Here is a 19,352-nt window from a genome sequence, read left to right on the forward strand (position 1 = left end):
CCACAACATTATCTTTTTCCTGAGTGAATACTGACAAAAAATATTCATTTAGTATCTCTCCTATCTCTTCAGACTCTACACACAACTTCCCATCCCTGTCCTTGACTGGTCCTACTCTTTCCCTAGTCATTCGCTTATTCCTGACATACCTATAGAAAGCTTTTGGGTTTTCCTTGATCCTTCCTGCCAAATACTTCTCATGTCCCCTCCTTGCTCGTCTTAGCTCTCTCTTTAGATCCTTCCTCGCTACCTTGTAACTATCCATCGCCCCAACTGAAACTTCACACCTCATCTTCACATAGGCCTCCTTCTTCCTCTTAACAAGAGGTTCCACTTCTTTGGTAAACCACGGTTCCCTCGCTCGGCACCTTCCTCCCTGCCTGAGCGGTACATACTTATCAAGAACACGCAGTAGCTGATCCTTGAACAAGCTCCACTTATCCAGTGTGTCCAACACTTGCAGCCTACTTCTCCACCTTATCCCCCCCAAGTCACGTCTAATGGCATCATAATTTCCCTTTCCCCGGCTATAACTCTTGCCCTGCGGTGTATACTTATCCCTTTCCATCCTTAACGTAAACGTCACCGAATTGTGGTCACTGTCCCCAAAGTGCTCACCTACCTCCAAATCCAACACCTGGCCTGGTTCATTACCCAAAACCAAATCCAATGTGGCCTCGCCTCTTGTTGGCCTGTCAACAAACTGTGTCAGGAAACCCTCCTGCACACACTGTACAAAAAACGACCCATCTAATGTACTCGAACTATATCTTTTCCAGTCAATATTTGGAAAGTTAAAGTCTCCCATAATAACTACCCTGCTACTTTCGCTCTTATCCAGGATCATCCTCGCCATCCTTTCCTCTACATCCCTAGAACTACTTGGAGGCCTATAGAAGACTCCCAACAGTGTGACCTCTCCTTTCATGTTTCTAACCTCAGCCCATACTACCTCGGAAGATGAGTCCCCATCTGGCATCCTCTCCGCCACCGTAATACTGCTCTTGACTAGCAGCGCCACACCTCCCCCTCTTTTGCCTCCTTCTCTGAGCTTACTAAAACACCTAAACCCCGGAACCTGCAACATCCATTCCTGTCCCTGCTCTATCCATGTCTCCGAAATGGCCACAACATCGAAGTCCCAGGTACCAACCCATGCTGCCAGTTCCCCTACCTTGTTTCGTATACTCCTGGCATTGAAGTAGACACACTTCAAACCACCTACCTGAACACTGGCCCCCTCCTGCGACGTCAAATCTGAGCTCCTGACCTCTATACACTCATTCTCCCTTACCCTAAAACTACAATCCAGGTTCCCATGCCCCTGCTGCATTAGTTTTAAACCCCCCCAAAGAGCACTAACAAATCTTCCCCCCCCCCCCCTGGATATTTGTGCCCCGCAGGTTCAGATGTAGACCATCCTGTTTGTAGAGGTCCCACCTTCCCCAGAAAGAGCCCCAGTTATCCAGAAATCTGAATCCCTCCCGCCTGCACCATCCCTGTAGCCACGTGTTTAATTGCTCTCTCTCCCTATTCCTCATCTCACTATCACGTGGCACGGGCAACAACCCAGAGATAACAACTCTGTTTGTTCTAGTTCTGAGCTTCCATCCTAGCTCCCTGAAAGCCTGCCTGACATCCTTATCCCCTTTCCTACCTATGTCGTTAGTGCCAATGTGGACCACGACTTGGGGCTGCTCCCCCTCCCCCTTAAGGACCCGGAAAACACGATCCGAGACATCACGTACCCTTGCACCTGGGAGGCAACATACCAAACATGAGAGTCTCTCGCTCCCACAAAATCTCCTATCTGTGCCCCTGACTATCGAGTCCCCAATTACTAATGCTCTGCTCCTCTTTCCCCCCCCCCCTTCCCTTCTGAGCAACAGGGACAGACTCCGTGCCAGAGGCCCGTACCCCATGGCTTACCCCTGGTAAGTCCCCCACCCCACAAGTATCCAAAGCGGTATACTTGTTTCTCAGGGGAACGACCGCAGGGGATCCCTGCACTGACTGCTGCTTCCCAGTCCCTCTTACAGTTACCCATCTATCTCCAATCTTTGGTGTAACTAATTCCCTGAAGCTGCTATCTATGACCCCCTCTGCCTCCCGAATGATCCGAAGTTCTTCCAACTCCAGCTCCAGTTCCCTAACTCGGTCTTGGAGGAGCTGGAGATGGCAGCACTTCCTGCAGGTAAAATCAGCAGGGACACTAACGGCATCCCTCACCTCAAACATCCTGCAGGAGGAACATTGCACTCCCTTCCCTGCCATTCCTCTAACTTTCTACCAAGATCTGGCTAACAACTAAATTAATTTTTTATATAAAAAAAAAATATTAATAACAATAATAAAATATGGTACTTACCTCACACCAATGGGTTTTATTATTAGGTTAGAGGAGAAGGGCGGGTGGGAGACACTACACGTGTAGTGTCTCGGGTTTCCTCTCCACCAGAATTTATTGGTGAGGCTCTTCCCAGAAGTCCGCGGGTCGACTTCCTGTTCCCGCCTAAAAAAACTAATTTATAAAAAAAAAAAAAAAAAAATTTAAAGGAGAAACTTACCTCCCAGAAATCACTTCCGTACTGCCCCCGCTGAAATGGACTAGCCTGCTCCGCTCCTGCTGAAATCGACTTGGCCTCACCCCAGGCAGCGACCTTTTAAACGGTCCCCTCTGCCTCGCAGCTCCCGCGCTTTATCAAATTCCCGCGCTGATTCTAAGGTCCCAGCTCTCACTCCCGAACTCAACAGCTGACCTGCAAGGTAAGTAAGTTAATTTGTTCGTGAAGGGAAAGCATTTACCCATTTCGTGAATGTGTCGATGACAACCAACACATTTGTATCTATTTCTGATCTTGAACTAACTAACTGGTGTTTGGCTCTTTGATCGATAGCCGGTTGAACCTTGTGGTGGTATCATTGAGTTACAATCCAGATTTCTCTGCATCACTGGATGAGCTGTTATAATGATAACACTTCAATAATGATAATACCAGGCAATGTGCAAAATTACCAATGAATATACAGTACAGAAAAGCAGAGCAAATCTAACCTGGCCAATTATCGCCTCCGCATTCTTCTCCGGACATCGGTAAAGTGTTGGAAGATGACATCACAGTGCTGTCGAGTGCCACATGCTGAGCAGTGATTTGCGCACCGATGCTCAGTTTGAGCTCCGTCAGGGCCCTCACCTTGACCCTGACTTTGGTTCAAACATGGACGAAAGCGCTGGAATAAAAAAGTGAAGTGAGAGTGACTTCCCTTGACACCGAAGCAGCATTTGACCAAGTGTGGCATCAAGATGGTCTAGCAAAGTGGCAGTTACGGGAATCAGGCAGAAAGCTCTCTGCTGGTTGTAATCATGCCTGGCGCACAGAAAGATGATTGTGGTAATTGCAGAGCAGTCAACACATTTCCATGGCATCACAGGAGTTCATCAGGCTTCAACCAGGTGAATTGCTTCATCAATTAAATTCTTGTATCAGAAAGCTCTGATGATCTTGTCAGATGCTGAAGAAGTCCATGTCGAAAGCAGTAAATTCTGGAAGATATGCTGGTTGAATTGACAAGTGACAATGACCATTTTCCAACGAGTAAGAATCTCATCATCACTCTTGACATGCAGTGGTATTAGCATCGTTGAAACACCACTCCAAACATCCTGTGGATTACCATTGATGAGAAACTTGCCTGGAATAAACAAGAGTGCTTTCAAGAGCACATTGGAAGCTAGACATCCTGCGATGAGTAACTGATCTACAGACGCCCCAGAATCCGAGAAGCATTGCGATAAATAAACATCTGTGATTGTGGATGACTTTCATCTGCCTATATATTGGGTTAGTCACAGCAAAAAAGAGGAGGAATTAATGGAATGTATACGGGATTATTTTCTGGACCAGTATGTTAAGGAACTAACCAGGGAAGAGGCTATCTTGGACTGGGTGTTGTGCAATGAGAAGGGATTAGTTGCGAGAGAACCTTTGGGGATGAGTGGCCATAATATGGTAGACTTCTTTTTCAAGGTAAATAATGAAGTAGTTTATTCTGAGGCCAAGGTCCTGGATCTCACATCAGCTGGCTATGACTGAATGGGAAATATTGCTGAAAGGAAGGACAAGGGGCAGGCAACGGCACACATTCAAGGAACGAATAGGTGATCACCAAAAGTTGTTTGTTCCTATCTGGTGCAAGAGTAGAAAGGGAACTGTGGCCTTATATGAGAATTTAGAGACAACATTAGATTCAAAGAAGAGACATACAAATTAGCAAGGAGAAGCTGCAGGGGCAGGCACGGTAGCATTGTGGATAGCACAATTGCTTCACAGCTCCAGGGTCCCAGGTTCGATTCCGGCTTGGGTCACTGTCTGTGCGGAGTCTGCACATCCTCCCCGTGTATGCGTGGGTTTCCTCCGGGGGCTCCGGTTTCCTCGCACAGTCCAAAGATGTGGAGGTTAGGTGGATTGGCCATGATAAATTCCCCTTGGTGTCCAAAATTGCCATTAGTGTTGGGTGGGGTTACTGGGTTATGGGGGTAGGGTTGAGGTGTTGACCTTGGGTGTAGGGTGCTCTTTCCAAGAGCCGGTGCAGACTCGATGGGCCGAATGGCCTCCTTCTGCACTGTAAATTCTATGATAAATTGAAAACAGCGCGAGAGGTGAGTGAGCCGGGACAGTGAAAACAGCGCGGGAGCTGAGTGAGCCGGGACACTGAAAACAGCGCGAGAGGTGAGTGAGCCGGGACAGTGAAAACAGCGCGGGAGCTGAGTGAGCCGGGACACTGAAAACAGCGCGGGAGCTGAGTGAGCCGGGACAGTGAAAACAGCGCGGGAGCTGAGTGAGCCGGGACAGTGAAAACAGCGCGAGAGGTGAGTGAGCTGGGGCAGTGAAAACAGCGCGGGAGCTGAGTGAGCCGGGACAGTGAAAACAGCGCGGGAGGTGAGTGAGCCGGGACAGTGAAAACAGCGCGGGAGGTGAGTGAGCCGGGACATTGAAAACAGCGCGGGAGATTTAAAAGCGCAGGAGCTGCGAGTCAGAGCGGAGATTTTAAAAGATCACGGCCTAGTTTCGGGAGCCGTTCAGAGGAGGAGGAGCAGTCTCTGTCAGGGAGAGAACCTGAGAACATCTAAGATACTCAGAAGGTAAGTAAGTGATTTTTACTCATTTTTACTTTTATACCTTTTTCAAATTGTGTGTGTCGGGGGGAAACTGAAGTGACATCACAGAAAAGCTGTGACCTGAGTGGCTGGTTGGGAATCTACACTAAATTAAAAAAATTAAGCATTGGTAACTAATTAAACATAATTACTTAATTATAATTTAGAGGGGTAGCTAAGCCAGAGATCAGAGATTACTATATTTAGCTTTCGCATTTATATTAGAAATCTAGTGCTAGGAAACAGTAACTTTGAAATTTTTTAAAAAATATATAAATTTAAAAAAAAATTAAATTAAAAAAAAAAAAAAAAAACTTTTAATTTTAATTAATTGACGCAATGTCAGTTAGAGGGGTGCAGTGCTCTGACTGTGAGATGTGGCAGGTCCGGGAGGCTTCCAGCGTCCCGGATGGCTTCATCTGCAGAAAGTGCACCCAACTGGAGCTCCTCACAGACCGCATGGTTCGGTTGGAGCAGCAATTGGATGCACTTAGGAGCATGCAGGTGGCGGAAAGTGTCATAGATCGCAGTTATATAAATGTGGTCACACCCAACGTGCAGGCAAAGAAATGGGTGACCACCAGAAAGGGCAGGCAGTCAGTGCAGGAATCCCCTGTGGTTGTCCCCCTCTCGAACAGGTATACCCCTTTGGATACTGTCTGGGGGGATAGCCTACCAGGGGAAAACAGCAGCAGCCAGAGCAGTGGCACCATGGCTGGCTCTGATGTTCAGAAGGGTGGGTCAAAGCGCAGAAGAGCAATAGTAATAGGGGACTCTATAGTCAGGGGCACAGATAGGCGCTTCTGTGGACGTGAAAGAGACTCCAGGATGGTATGTTGCCTCCCTGGTGCCAGGGTCCAGGATGTCTCCGAACGGGTAGAGGGCATCCTGAAGAGGGAGGGCAAACAGGCAGAGGTCATTGTACATATTGGTACTAACGCCATAGGCAGGAAGGGGCATGAGGTCCTGCAGCAGGAGTTCAGGGAGCTAGGCAGAAAGTTAAAAGACAGGACCTCTAGGGTTGTAATCTCGGGATTACTCCCTGTGCCACGTGCCAGTGAGGCTAGAAATAGGAAGGTAGAGCAGCTAAACATGTGGCCAAACAGCTGGTGTAGGAGGGAGGGTTTCCGTTATCTGGACCACTGGGAGCTCTTCCGGGGCAGGTGTGACCTATATAAGAAGGATGGGTTGCACCTAAACCGGAGAGGCATAAATATACTGGCCGTGAGGTTTGCTAGTGTCACACTAGGTTTAAACTAGTATGGCAGGGGGGTGGGCATGGGAGCAATAGGTCAGAAGGTGAGAGCATTGAGGGAGAACTAGGGAATAGGGGCAGTGGGGCTCTGAGGCAGAGCAGACAGGGAGAAGTTGCTGAACACAGCAGGCCTGGTGGCCTGAAGTGCATATGTTTTAATGCAAGAAGTATTACGGGTAAGGCAGATGAACTTAGAGCTTGGATTAGTACTTGGAACTATGATGTTGTTGCCATTACAGAGACCTGGTTGAGGGAAGGGCAGGATTGGCAGCTAAACGTTCCCGGATTTAGATGTTTCAGGCGGGATAGAGGGGGATGTAAAAGGGGAGGCGGAGTTGCGCAACTGGTTAGGGAGAATATCACCGCTGTACTGTGGGACGACACCTCAGAGGGCAGTGAGGATATATGGGTAGAGATCAGGAATAAGAAGGGTGCAGTCACAATGTTGGGGGTTTACAACAGGCCTCCCAACAGCCAGCGGGAGATAGAGGAGCAGATAGGTAGACAGATTTTGGAAAAGTGTAAAAACAACAGGGTTGTGGTGATGGGAGACTTCAACTTCCCCAATATTGACTGGGACTCACTTAGTGCCAGGGGCTTAGACGGGGCGGAGTTTGTAAGGAGCATCCAGGAGGGCTTCTTAAAACAATATGTCGACAGTCCAACTAGGGAAGGGGCGGTACTGGACCTGGTATTGGGGAATGAGCCCGGCCAGGTGGTCGATGTTTCAGTAAGGGAGCATTTCGGTAACAGTGACCACAATTCAGTAAGTTTTAAAGTACTGGTGGACAAGGATAAGAGTGGTCCTAGGATGAATGTGCTAAATTGGGGGAAGGCTAATTATAACAATATTAGGCGGGAACTGAAGAACATAGATTGGGGGCGGATGTTTGAGGGCAAATCAACATCTGACATGTGGGAGGCTTTCAAGTGTCAGTTGAAAGGAATTCAGGACCGGCATGTTCCTGTGAGGAAGAAGGATAAATACGGCAATTTTCGGGAACCTTGGATAACGAGAGATATTGTAGGCCTCGTCAAAAAGAAAAAGGAGGCATTTGTCAGGGCTAAAAGGCTGGGAACAGACGAAGCCTGCGTGGAATATAAGGAAGTAGGAAGGAACTTTAGCAAGGAGTTAGGAGGGCTAGAAGGGGTCACGAAAAGTCATTGGCAAATAGGGCTAAGGAAAATCCCAAGGCTTTTTACACGTACGTAAAAAGCAAGAGGGTAGCCAGGGAAAGGGTTGGCCCACTGAAGGATAGGCAAGGGAATCTATGTGTGGAGCCAGAGGAAATGGGTGAGGTACTAAATGAATACTTTGCATCAGTATTCACCAAAGAGAAGAAATTGGTAGATGTTGAGTCTGGAGAAGGGTGTAGATAGCCTGGGTCACATTGAGATCCAAAAAGAAGAGGTGTTGGGTGTCTTAAAAAATATTAAGGTAGATAAGTCCCCAGGGCCTGATGGGATCTACCCCAGAATACTGAAGGAGGCTGGAGAGGAAATTGCTGAGGCCTTGACAGAAATCTTTGGATCCTCACTGTCTTCAGGGGATGTCCCGGAGGACTGGAGAATAGCCAATGTTGTTCCTCTGTTTAAGAAGGGTAGCAAGGATAATCCCGGGAACTACAGGCCGGTGAGCCTTACTTCAGTGGTAGGGAAATTACTGGAGAGAATTCTTCGAGATAGGATCTACTCCCATTTGGAAGCAAATGGACGTATTAGTGAGAGGCAGCATGGTTTTGTGAAGGGGAGGTCGTGTCTCACTAACTTTATAGAGTTTTTCGAGGAGGTCACTAAGATGATTGATGCAGGTAGGGCAGTGGATGTTGTCTATATGGACTTCAGTAAGGCCTTTGACAAGGTCCCTCATGGTAGACTAGTACAAAAGGTGAAGTCACACGGGATCAGGAGTGAGCTGGCAAGGTGGATACAGAACTGGCTAGGTCATAGAAGGCAGAGAGTAGCAATGGAAGGATGCTTTTCTAATTGGAGGGCTGTGACCAGTGGTGTTCCACAGGGATCAGTGCTGGGACCTTTGCTGTTTGTAATATATATAAATGATTTGGAGGAAAATGTAACTGGTCTGATTAGTAACTTTGCAGACGATACAAAGGTTGGTGGAATTGCGGATAGCGATGAGGACTGTCAGGGGATACAGCAGGATTTAGATTGTTTGGAGACATGGGCGGAGAGATGGCAGATGGAGTTTAATCCGGACAAATGTGAGGTAATGCATTTTAGAAGTTCTAATGCAGGTAGGGAATATCCAGTGAATGGTAGAACCCTCAAAAGTATTGAAAGTCAAAGAGATCTAGGAGTACAGGTCCACAGGTCATTGAAAGACGCAACACAGGTGGAGAAGGTAGTCAATAAGGCATACGGCATGCTTGCCTTCATTGGTCGGGGCATTGAGTATAAGAATTAGCAAGTCATGTTGCAGCTGTATAGAACCTTAGTTAGGCCACACTTGGAGTATAGTGTTCAATTCTGGTCGCCACACTACCAGAAGGATGTGGAGGCTTTAGAGAGGGTGCAGAAGAGATTTACCAGAATGTTGCCTGGTATGGAGGGCATTAGCTATGAGGAGCGGTTGAATAAACTCGGTTTGTTCTCACTGTAACGAAGGAGGTTGAGGGGCGACCTGATAGAGGTATACAAAATTATGAGGGGCATAGACAGAGTGGATAGTCAGAGGCTTTTCCCCGGGGTAGAGGGGTCAATTACGAGGGGGCATACGTTTAAGGTGAGAGGGGCAAGGTTTAGAGTAGATGTACGAGGCAAGTTTTTTACGCAGAGGGTAGTGGTACCTGGAACTCGTTACCGGAGGAGGTGGTGGAAGCAGGGACGATAGTGACATTTAAGGGGCATCTTGACAAATACATGAATAGGATGGGAATAGAGGGATACTGACCCAGGAAGTGTAGAAGATTGTAGTTTAGTCGGGCAGCATGGTCGGCACGGGCTTGGAGGGCCTGTTCCTGTGCTGTACATTTCTTTGTTCTTTGTATAAACCTGAAGTTGGATACAGTTTAAAATTCAGCTAAGGCAGACCAAGGGACTGATTAAGAAGGGGAAAATACAACTTGAAAGTAAACGAGGGGGGAACTTAAAAGCTGACTGTAAATTATTATATTGGTGTGTAAAGATCAAAAGATGAATAAAAACTAATTACAAAAAAGTTTACAAAAGGAAAATCATGCTGGACAAATCTAGTAGAATTCTTTGAAGATGTGAGGAGAAGGGTTGACCAGGGATAACCAGTGGATGTGGGTTATTTAAACTTTCAGAATTTTTTCAACAATGTCTCACATCGCAGATTAATATGTAAAGTTAAAACACATAAGGCTATAGGTAGTGTCTTGAGATGGATACAAAGCTGGTCAGTAGACAGGAAGCAACACTTTGGAATAATTGATCTTTCTCTTATTGGAAGGCAGTGACATGTGGTAATGCAGGGATCTGTGCTTGAATACCAACTGTTCACATTATATATTAATGATTTGGACGGGGGAATTAAATATATTTTCTCCAGATTTGTAGATGACACAAAGTTGGATGTGAGTGTGAGCTGTGTGGAGGATGCGAAGATGCTTCAGTGGGATGAGGACAGGCTGAATGAGTGAGCTCTTGAATGGCAGATGCAGTGTAATGTGGAGAAATGTGAGGTTATCTGCTGTGATAGCAAAAATAGCAAGGCAGATTATTGTTTGAATGTGTGTGTGTAAATTGAGAGAGATGGATACTCAGCGAGGCCTTGGTGTCCTCGTGCATCAGTCGCTCAAAGTAATCATGCAGGTGCAGCAGGCAGTGAGAAAGGCAAATGGTATGTGGGTCTTCATAGCGAGAGGATTTGAGGATAGGAATACGGATTTTTTACTGCAATTCTGAAGGGCTCTGGTGAAGCAACATGTGAAGTTAATGTCCTTATCTGAGGAAGGATGTTGTTGCTATGGAGTGAAGCACAGGTTTATCGGGCTGATTTCTGGGATGGCGTGACTCTCATATGAAGAGAAGCTAAATCGGCCAAAATTTATTGTCTATGTTTCTATGTCCACTTCCACAATGTACAAGTCAGGAGCGTGTTGCAATACTGATGGCCATGGTCAACACACTGCAGCATCATAGAACATAGAATAGTGCAGCACAGTACACGCCCTTCGGTTGTACCGACCACTTAACCTAATCTAAGATCAACCTAACCTACACTCCTTCAATTTACTGCTGTCCAAGTGCATGTCCAAAAGTCGCTTAAATGTCCCTAATGACCCTGACTCCAGCACCCCAGCTGGCAGTGCATTCCACACACCCACCACTCTCTGTGTAAAGAACCGACCTCTGACATCTCCCCTATACCTTCTTCCAATCACTTTAAAATTATGTCCTCTGGTGTCAGCCATTTCTGCCCTGAGGAAAAGTCTCTGGCTATCCACTCTATCCATGCCTCTCATCTTGTCCACCTCTATCAAATCCCCTCTCTTCCTTCTTTGATCCAGTGAGAAAAGCCCTAGCTCCCTCAACCTTTCTTTATGAGACATGTCCTCCAGTCCAGGCAGCATCCTGGTAAATCACCTCTGCACCCTCGCCAAAGCATCCATCCTTCCTATAATGAGGCAACCAGAACTGGACACAATATTTCAAGTGTGGTCTAACCAGGGATTTATAAAGCTGTAGCAAAACCTTGTGGCTCCCAAACTCAATCCCCCTGTTAATGAAAGCAAACCCACCATAAGCCTTCTTAACAACCCTATCAACCTTGGTGGCAACTTTGAGAGATCAATGTACGTGGACCCCAAGATCCTTCTTTCCTCCACACTTCCAAGAAACCTGCCTTTAACTCTGCATTCAGCATTCAAATTCGACCTTCCAAAATGAATCACTTCACATTTGAACTTCATCTGTCACTTCTCAGCCCAGCTCTGCATCCTGTCAATGTCCTGTTGTAACCTGTAACAGCCTTCAACACTATCCTATCGACATTCTACAAACCTTTTGTGTCATCGGCAAACTTAGGAACCCACCCTTCCATTTCCTCATCCAAGTCATTGATAAAAAACAGAAAGATCTGTGGTCGCAGAACAGATTCCTGCGAGACACCACTGGTCACCGATCTCCAGGTCAGAATACTTTCCATCCACTACCACTCGCTGTGTTCTTTCATGGAACTTCAGAACATACAGTGCAGAAGAAGGCCATTCAGCCCATCGAATCTGCACCGACCCACTTAAGACCTGACTTCCACCCTATCCCCGTAACCCAATAACCCCTCCTCATCTTTTTGGTCAGGGCAATTTAGCATGGCTAATCCACCTAACTGGCACATCTTTGAACTCTGGGAGGAAACCAGAGCACCCGGAGGAAACCCACACAGGCACGGGGAAAATGTGCAGACTCCGCACAGACAGTGACCCAGCGGGGAACGAACCTGGGACCCTGGCGCTGTGAAGCCACCGTGCTATCCACTTGTACTACCATGATGCCCCGACTTTCGGCCAGCCAATTCTGTATCCAGACAGCCACATTTCCTTGTATCCCATGCCCCCTGACTTTCTGAATGTGCCTACAATGGGGAACCTTATCAAATGCCTCACTGAAATCCATATTCGCACCACATCCACTGCCCGGCCTTCAGCAATGTGTCTCATCACATCCTCAAAGAATTCAATGAGGCTTGTGAGGCATGACCTTCAAGAATGCACCACATGAACTCACCAAACGCTTGCGAACCCAGATGAAAGATTTTCTTTACATTCAGCCACAGTAGGTAGGTAACTCTGACTAGACTAACATTCATACACAATTCGTATCAACCTTTGAAAAGGTGAGCTTCTTTCTGTTGTAGAATTAACTGCAATGCTTTTAGCATGGGATTTCCAGGATTTTGGCGCACTGATATTGAAGGACTGGTGATATCATTCCAAGTCAGAATGGTGTATATATTGGAGGGGATCAGTTGTGCGACACGTGTTGATTCACTTTTTCTTCCTTTCGAAGGTCAAGTGTAGAAGGCAGGATTCTCCGGTCCCCCAACAGTTTCACCCTTGGCGGCGCGCCATCCACTGGTGGCTTGGATTCTTTCTTCCTGCCAGTTGCTAATGTGGGGTTGGATTCTCCGTTTTTGGGACGGTGACCCCACGCCATCGGGAAAGCTGTGATCTTTTACGCCAGGTCAAAAAGTCACAAATGCCCCGATTTTCTGGGGGATAGCAGGCAGCTGCTGTAGAGCTCACAGCTCTAGCTGCCAATACAGGTGCCCGCACTTCCAGGTCAGAGGCCGCGCATGTGCATGGCGCTGCCTACAGCAGCCATGCCATGCTCCATGGCAGACTCAGCCCGCGGATCTGGACCGCCGCAATAATGCCCCGCATCAGTCACTCGTGCACCCCGGACCGTCTGCACACAATGCCCCCAGCCCTCCTCATACTGTGACGGCCTCGGATTGAGTCCGCAGCCGCCACCCGAGGATCATAGATGGTGGGACCATGGCATTGGCGCACCATCTGCAGGCCGCCCCGATGGACCGAGTTCCCAATGGGACACATGTGGTCTCAGCAGTTGGGAAACTGGTCTGGCGGCTGCAGATTGTGTCCAGCACCACCACACTCTGCATGAATCCGTGCCGCTGGCTGAGGGGGCTCCCACGAGGGCTGGTTTGACTAGTGGAGGGTAGCCAGAGGGTGGCCTGTGGGGCCGTGCATGGCGGTTTGGTTCCGTGCATGGCCAGTGCCATGTTGCATGGCACAACTGCTGCAGGTTGTCAGCCCAGCGCATGCCCATTTGCGGTGCGAGAGTTGGGAGTTTTACCCTACTAGCCCCTCACCCGTCCCAGAATTGGCGAGGGTTCAGCACCGATTTTTCCATCGTAGAATTCCCGTGAATTCTCTGTCGTGCCTCACTAATTTGATTGAATATTTCAAGGAAGTGACAAAGATGATAGATGAGGGAAAGGCAGGAGATGTTGTATACATGGACTTCAGTAAAGCCTTGGACAAGGTACCTCATGCTAGACTGGTACAAAAGGTGAAGTCACATGGGATTAGGAGAGCTGGCACATTGGATACAGAACTGGCTTGGGCACAGAAGTCAGAGGGTAGCAGTAGAAGGGAGCTTTTCTGAATGGAAGGCTGTGACAAGCGGTGTTCCACAGCGATCCGTTCTGGGGCCTTTGTTGTTCATGGTCTATATAAATGATATGGAAGACAATGTATCTGGGCTGATTAGGAAGTTCGCAGATTTCACTAAAATTGGTGGAGATGTGGATAGTGAAGAGGATTGTTGGAGGATACAGTAGGAAATAAACTGGTTTTGGAGGCTTTGGAGAGGGTGCGGGAGAGATTTACCAGGATGTTGCCTGGTATGGAGGGCATTAGCTATATGGAGAGGTTGAATAACCTTGGTTTGTTCTCAGTGGAACGAAGGAGGTTGAGCGGCGACCTGATGGAGGTCTACAAAATTGAGTACTATAGACAGAGTGGATAGTCAGAGACTTTTTTCCAGGGTAGAGGGGCAATTACTAGGGGCATAGGTTTAAGGTGCAAGTGGCAAGGTTTAGAGGAGATGCACGAGACAAGTTTTTTACACAGAGGGTAGTGGGTGCCTGGAACCCGCTGCCGGAGGAGCTGGTGGAAGCAGGGGCGATAGTGAAGTTTAAGGGGCATCTTGACGAATATATGAATAGGATGGGAGTAGAGGGATACAGACCCCGGAAGTGTAGAAGACTAAAGTCGGGCAGCATGGTCGGCGCAGGCTTGGAGGGCTGAAGGGCCTGTTCCTGTGCCGTACTTTTCTTTGTTCCTTGTTCTTTTGTTGGTTGGTGTCTTGGGCGGAGATATAAATGGCAGATGGAGTTTAATCCAGACAAGTGTGTGGTTATGTACTTTGGAAGTCCAATGCATGTAGGAATTACACAGTAAGTGGTCAAACTCTTGCGAGTATGGTCAGGCCGAAGGATCTGGGCGGGCATGTCCACCGATCCCTGAAAGTGGCAACGCTTGTGGATAAGGTGGTCAAGAAGGTGTAGAGCATGCTGGCCTTCATCGGTCAGGGTATTGAATGTAAAAATTGGCCTCATTTGGAACATTGTGTACAAATATGGTCACCACACTACTAGAAGGATGTGGATGCTGTGGCTCTCCAAAGGAGAGCCAAAAGGAGGAGCAGTTTACTAGGATGTTGTCTGGTATAGAGGGCATTAGCTATGAGGAGAGGTTGGATAAACTCGGTCTGTTCTCACTGCGGCAACGGAGGTTGAGAGTCGACCTGATAGAGGTCTACAAGATTGAGTGACATGGACAGAGTGGATCCTCAGATGCTCTTTCCTCGGGTAGGAGAGTCAAGTACCACATTTAAGGTGCGTAAGGGAAAGTTTAGAACAATTGTGCTATGCAAGTCTTTTACACAGGTGGTAAACATACAGAACGCGCTGCCTGGAGGAGATGGTGGGGTTAGGTACGATAGAGGCATTGAAGGGGCATCTCGGCAAATATGTGACGAGGGTGGCAATGGAAGGATACAGGCTCTGTAAGTGCATACGGTTTGAGTTTAGGCAGATACCATGGTCGGCACAGGCTTTGCTTACCTCCAAATATTACTCACTGGTTTGGTTTCCAGGTGCCTCTATCAGGGCATGTGCAAACCTCAAATCAGTAACTTGGTCTTCAGTCATTTTTTTCCCATTTTATGGCAGCTCCATTAATCTCTCTTAATCCTGCACAGGAATATCGCCAACGCACAGGCAATGCGGTCATTACCACTCATCAAGTCTTGCACCCCCTCACTTTAGAACATAGAACATACAGTGCAGAAGGAGGCCATTTGGCCCATCGAGTCTGCACCGACCCACTTAAGCCCTCACCCCATCCCTGTAACCCAATAACCCCTTCTAAACTTTTTTGGTCACTAAAGGCAATTTATGACAATGAAATGAAATGAGTAGGCTTCAATGAAGTTACTGTGAAAAGCTCCTAGTCACCACATTCCGGCGCCTGTTCGGGGAGGCTGGTACGGGAATTGAACCGTGCTGTTGGCCTGCCTTGGTCTGCTTTAAAAGCCAGCGATTTAGCCCAGTGAGCTAAACCAGCTCCTGCTCATTTATCATGGCCAATCCACCTAACCTGCACATCTTTGGACTGTGGGAGGAAACCGGAGCACCCGGAGGGGAAACACGGAGAGAACATGTAGACTCCGCACAGACAGTGACCCAGCGGGGAATCGAACCTGGGACCCTGGCGCAATGAAGCCACAGTGCTATCCACTTGTGCTACCGTGCTGCCCTAACTTTCTTCGCTCCTCTTATGAAATTCCCAATTCCTTGTTGATGATCATGTTTACATCATATGCACTGCCTGGAGCATAGCACATGTCCGTGAATCAGGTTGTACTGTTGGATGCAGACCCAATGCAAAAGATTTTGCAAGGTCCTGTTTGTTGCTGCTTAATAATTATTTAATTCCTTTTCTCGCTCTTTTACAGTTAACTTGATCGCGATTATGATCCTGTCCCGAGGAAAGTGTGGTCTCTCGAAATGTATTACTTACTACTTGGTGGGAATGTCAACAGCCGATCTCCTCGTCGTTATCATCGATCCAATATTGCGGTGGAATGCTCAGATTTATTACCCAGATTCATTCCTGAATATTACTCCTGTTTGTAGTCTAATTTACGTTTTGAGGTTTGCAACCACGATAGTTTCTGTCTGGCTCACAGTCGCGTTCACCTTTGATCGATTTGTGGCAATTTGTTGTGAGAATCTGAAGTCTAAGTACTGCACAGCGAAAGCTGCCGCGCTAGTTATAGGAAATGTGAGTATGGTGGGTTGTTTCGTATCTGTCCCATGGTACTTCATCTATGAACCATACTACACAATTGATGATGTTCCTTGGGATTGTATCGCTAAAAAAAGTTTCTTTAGTTCATCTATCTGGGGTGCATTTGACATGTTTCATCGTGTCCTAACTCCTTGTGTCCCCTTCATTATGATTGTACTGCTCAATGTTCTGATGGTCAGACGTATTTTAGTAGCCAGTAGAGTCCGCAAGGGCTTTCGGGGCCAGAGTAATGGAGAGAATCTCAAGGACACAGAGATGGAAAACCGAAGGAAATCCATAATTTTACTCTTCAGCATATCTGGTAGTTTTATCCTGTTATGGATTATCCGGGTTGTGTATCAAATCTATGCACGAATTACAAACATCCAATATTATTACTCCTACTCTGACCCTCGTTATATCACCGAATCTACGTCGATGATGTTTCAACTTCTCAGTACTTGCACCAACACTTGCATTTACGTCTTGACCCAGGCGAGATTCAGAGAGGAACTGAAAAATGCATTGAAATGTCCATTCGTTTTGATCGTTAAATTAGGGAGCGCATAGATAAAGTTTAAGGATTTCAGACACCGTCTGATTATCGGCAGTACTTTATTCCAAGCATGCTATAGATTTTGGAAAACATAATTACCATGAAACTCAGTTTGATATAATTTTTTCTGGCCTTTTCATTTCAATATTGAGAGTTGTTCTTTAAAACTCCAATAAGAGTAAAGTAAAGTCTGTGCTTGTCAAAGTAGGGAACATAGAACATAGAACATAGAAAATACAGCACAGAACAGGCCCTTCGGCCCACGATGTTGTGCCGAACCTTTGTCCTAGATTAATCATAGATTATCATTGAATTTACAGTGCAGAAGGAGGCCATTCGGCCCTTTGAGTCTGCACCAGCTCTCTGACACTCAAAGAGGTACCGCCTTCTATAGTGTGTTTCTATCTGTGGGCAGCACGGTAGCATTGTGGATAGCACAGTTGCTTCACAGCTCCAGGGTTCCAGGTTCGATTCCGGCTTGGGTCACTGTCTTTGCGGAGTCTGCACATCCTCCCCGTGTGTGCGTGGGTTTCCTCCGGGTGCTCCGGTTTCCTCCCACAGTCCAAAGATGTGCAGGTTAGGTGGATTGGCCATGATAAATTGCCCTTAGTGTCCAAAATTGCCCTTCAAGTTGGGTAGGGTTACTGGGTTATGGGGATAGGGTGGAGGTGTCGACCTTGGGTAGGGTGCTCTTTCCAAGAGCCGGTGCAGACTTGATGGGTCGAATGGCCTCCTTTTGCACTGTAAATTCTATGATTCTATGATCTCAGCGGCGATTCAACATGTGGAACAAGTGTCCAGCCACATGCTGTTTCTTTTTCTCCCGCAATGAGGAGTAGGACTCTGCGCTCGTGCCGTTCTGTAAAATTTGGAATGTTTCCATTGTACTGTATGCTTCTTTCCTTGTGAGCAGTCACACTCTATAACAACTTCACTTTATGTTTGTCCTAATGTAAAGACATAATCTGTAACAGTGCTAAATGTATAGCATATGTCACTGTCAATGAAGAATCAATCAGTGTCAATGTAGTAAGTGTCAATTAGGCACATGTTGGTGTCTTGCAATGTCCAATTAGAATCTGCGGAAAGTGCACGTGTGTACAGAAATGCATGTGTCTGTGTTTCTGTTTCTGTCTGTGTTTGTACCTGTGTCAGTGTGTGTGCCTGTGTGTGACCGAGAGAGAGGTGGATAAACTCTGCAGCTAATAACGATATTATGGTTTAATAACATGTAAACGAATGCTTCAGTCCATTATTGATGTCTCAGCAGGTTTAAAATATTTTCATGACCGCATCGGACTTAAATATTCTGCCTATTTAGACGTGTCTTAAATAACGAACGACTGCGTTAAACAAATTATGGTCAAATAAATTGTCCAAACCATGACTACCAATATTTGTCAGAGTAGAAATGACAGGATATATGGGATGAATACGTGGCTGAAGGGATGGTGTCATGGGGAGGGTTTCAGATTCCTGGGGCATTGGGACCGGTTCTGGGGAGGTGGGACCTGTACAAACTGGACAGGTTACACCTGGGCAGGACTGGAACTGTTGTCCTAGAGCGTTTGAGGAGTGTTTAAACTAATGTGGTGGGGGGTGGGAACCGATGCAGGAAGTCAGAAGGTAGTAAAACAGGGACAGAAACAAAGGCAGTAAGGGGGAAAGTGTAAGGCAGAGAAGCCATAGTCAAAAATCAAAAAGGGTGATAGTACAAGGTACAGTAAATGAAGGGAGCTCAGTAATACTAAAAGGAATAAAACGGGAAGTAAAAACATAAATGGAAAGCGACACGGCAGGTTGTTACATGAAGATATGGGTTCAACGACAAGGAAGGTTAGGAGGAACAATAACTTAGGGAAGGTTACTGATCAAGGTATAAAAGCTGACATAAGTGTACTTTACCTGAATGCTCGTAGTATTTGGAATAAGGTTGATGGCGCAAATCATCGTGAATGACTATGATTTAGTGGCCATTACTGAAATATGGTTAAAAGATGGTCATATCTAAGGGTATCAAACTGTAGGGAAGGACAGGTAAGGGAGGTGGTGTAGCTCTGTCATTTAAGGATGACATCCGGGAAATAGTAAGGGATGACATCGGTGCTATGGAGGATAAGGTTGAATCCATTTGGGTGGAAATCAGGAATAGGAAGGCGAAAAATTCACTGATAGGAGTGGTCTACCAAATAGTAACATAGTGGGGCAGGCAGCAAACAAAGAAATAACAGATGCATGTAGAAATGGTGCAGCAGTTATCATGAGGGATTTTAATCTACATGTTGATTGGTTTAACCAGGTCGGTCAAGGCAGCCTTGAGGAGGAGTTTATAGAATGTATCCGCGATAGTTTCCTAGAACAGTATGAAATGGAACCTACGAGGGAACAAGCGGCCCTGTTAATGAGACAGGATTGATTAATGATCTCACAGTTAGGAGGGAAGGAGCGATCACAATATGGTGGAATTTAAAATACAGATGGAGGGTGAGAAGGTAAAATCAAACACTCATGTTTTGTGCTTAAACAAAGGAGAAGACAATGGGATGAGAGAAGAGCTAGCTCGGGTAGACTGCAGGCAAT

General features: G+C 46.8%; 1 protein-coding gene across 1 annotated transcript in view; it reads left to right on the forward strand.

Moving 5' to 3' along the window:
• Positions 1 to 19,090, forward strand: part of LOC140396101 (probable G-protein coupled receptor 139) — a 43,748-nt gene extending 24,658 nt beyond the window's left edge. Inside the window, exon 2 of the mRNA XM_072484211.1 lies at positions 15,882 to 19,090. Coding sequence (XP_072340312.1) covers positions 15,882 to 16,786 — 905 coding nt within the window. The 3' untranslated portion in view covers positions 16,787 to 19,090. The remainder of the gene's footprint in view (positions 1 to 15,881) is intronic.
• Positions 19,091 to 19,352: the final 262 nt, after the last annotated feature.

Source organism: Scyliorhinus torazame, chromosome 19 (genome assembly GCF_047496885.1).
Source record: "Scyliorhinus torazame isolate Kashiwa2021f chromosome 19, sScyTor2.1, whole genome shotgun sequence".
In the NCBI taxonomy this organism is placed as follows: domain Eukaryota; kingdom Metazoa; phylum Chordata; class Chondrichthyes; order Carcharhiniformes; family Scyliorhinidae; genus Scyliorhinus; species Scyliorhinus torazame.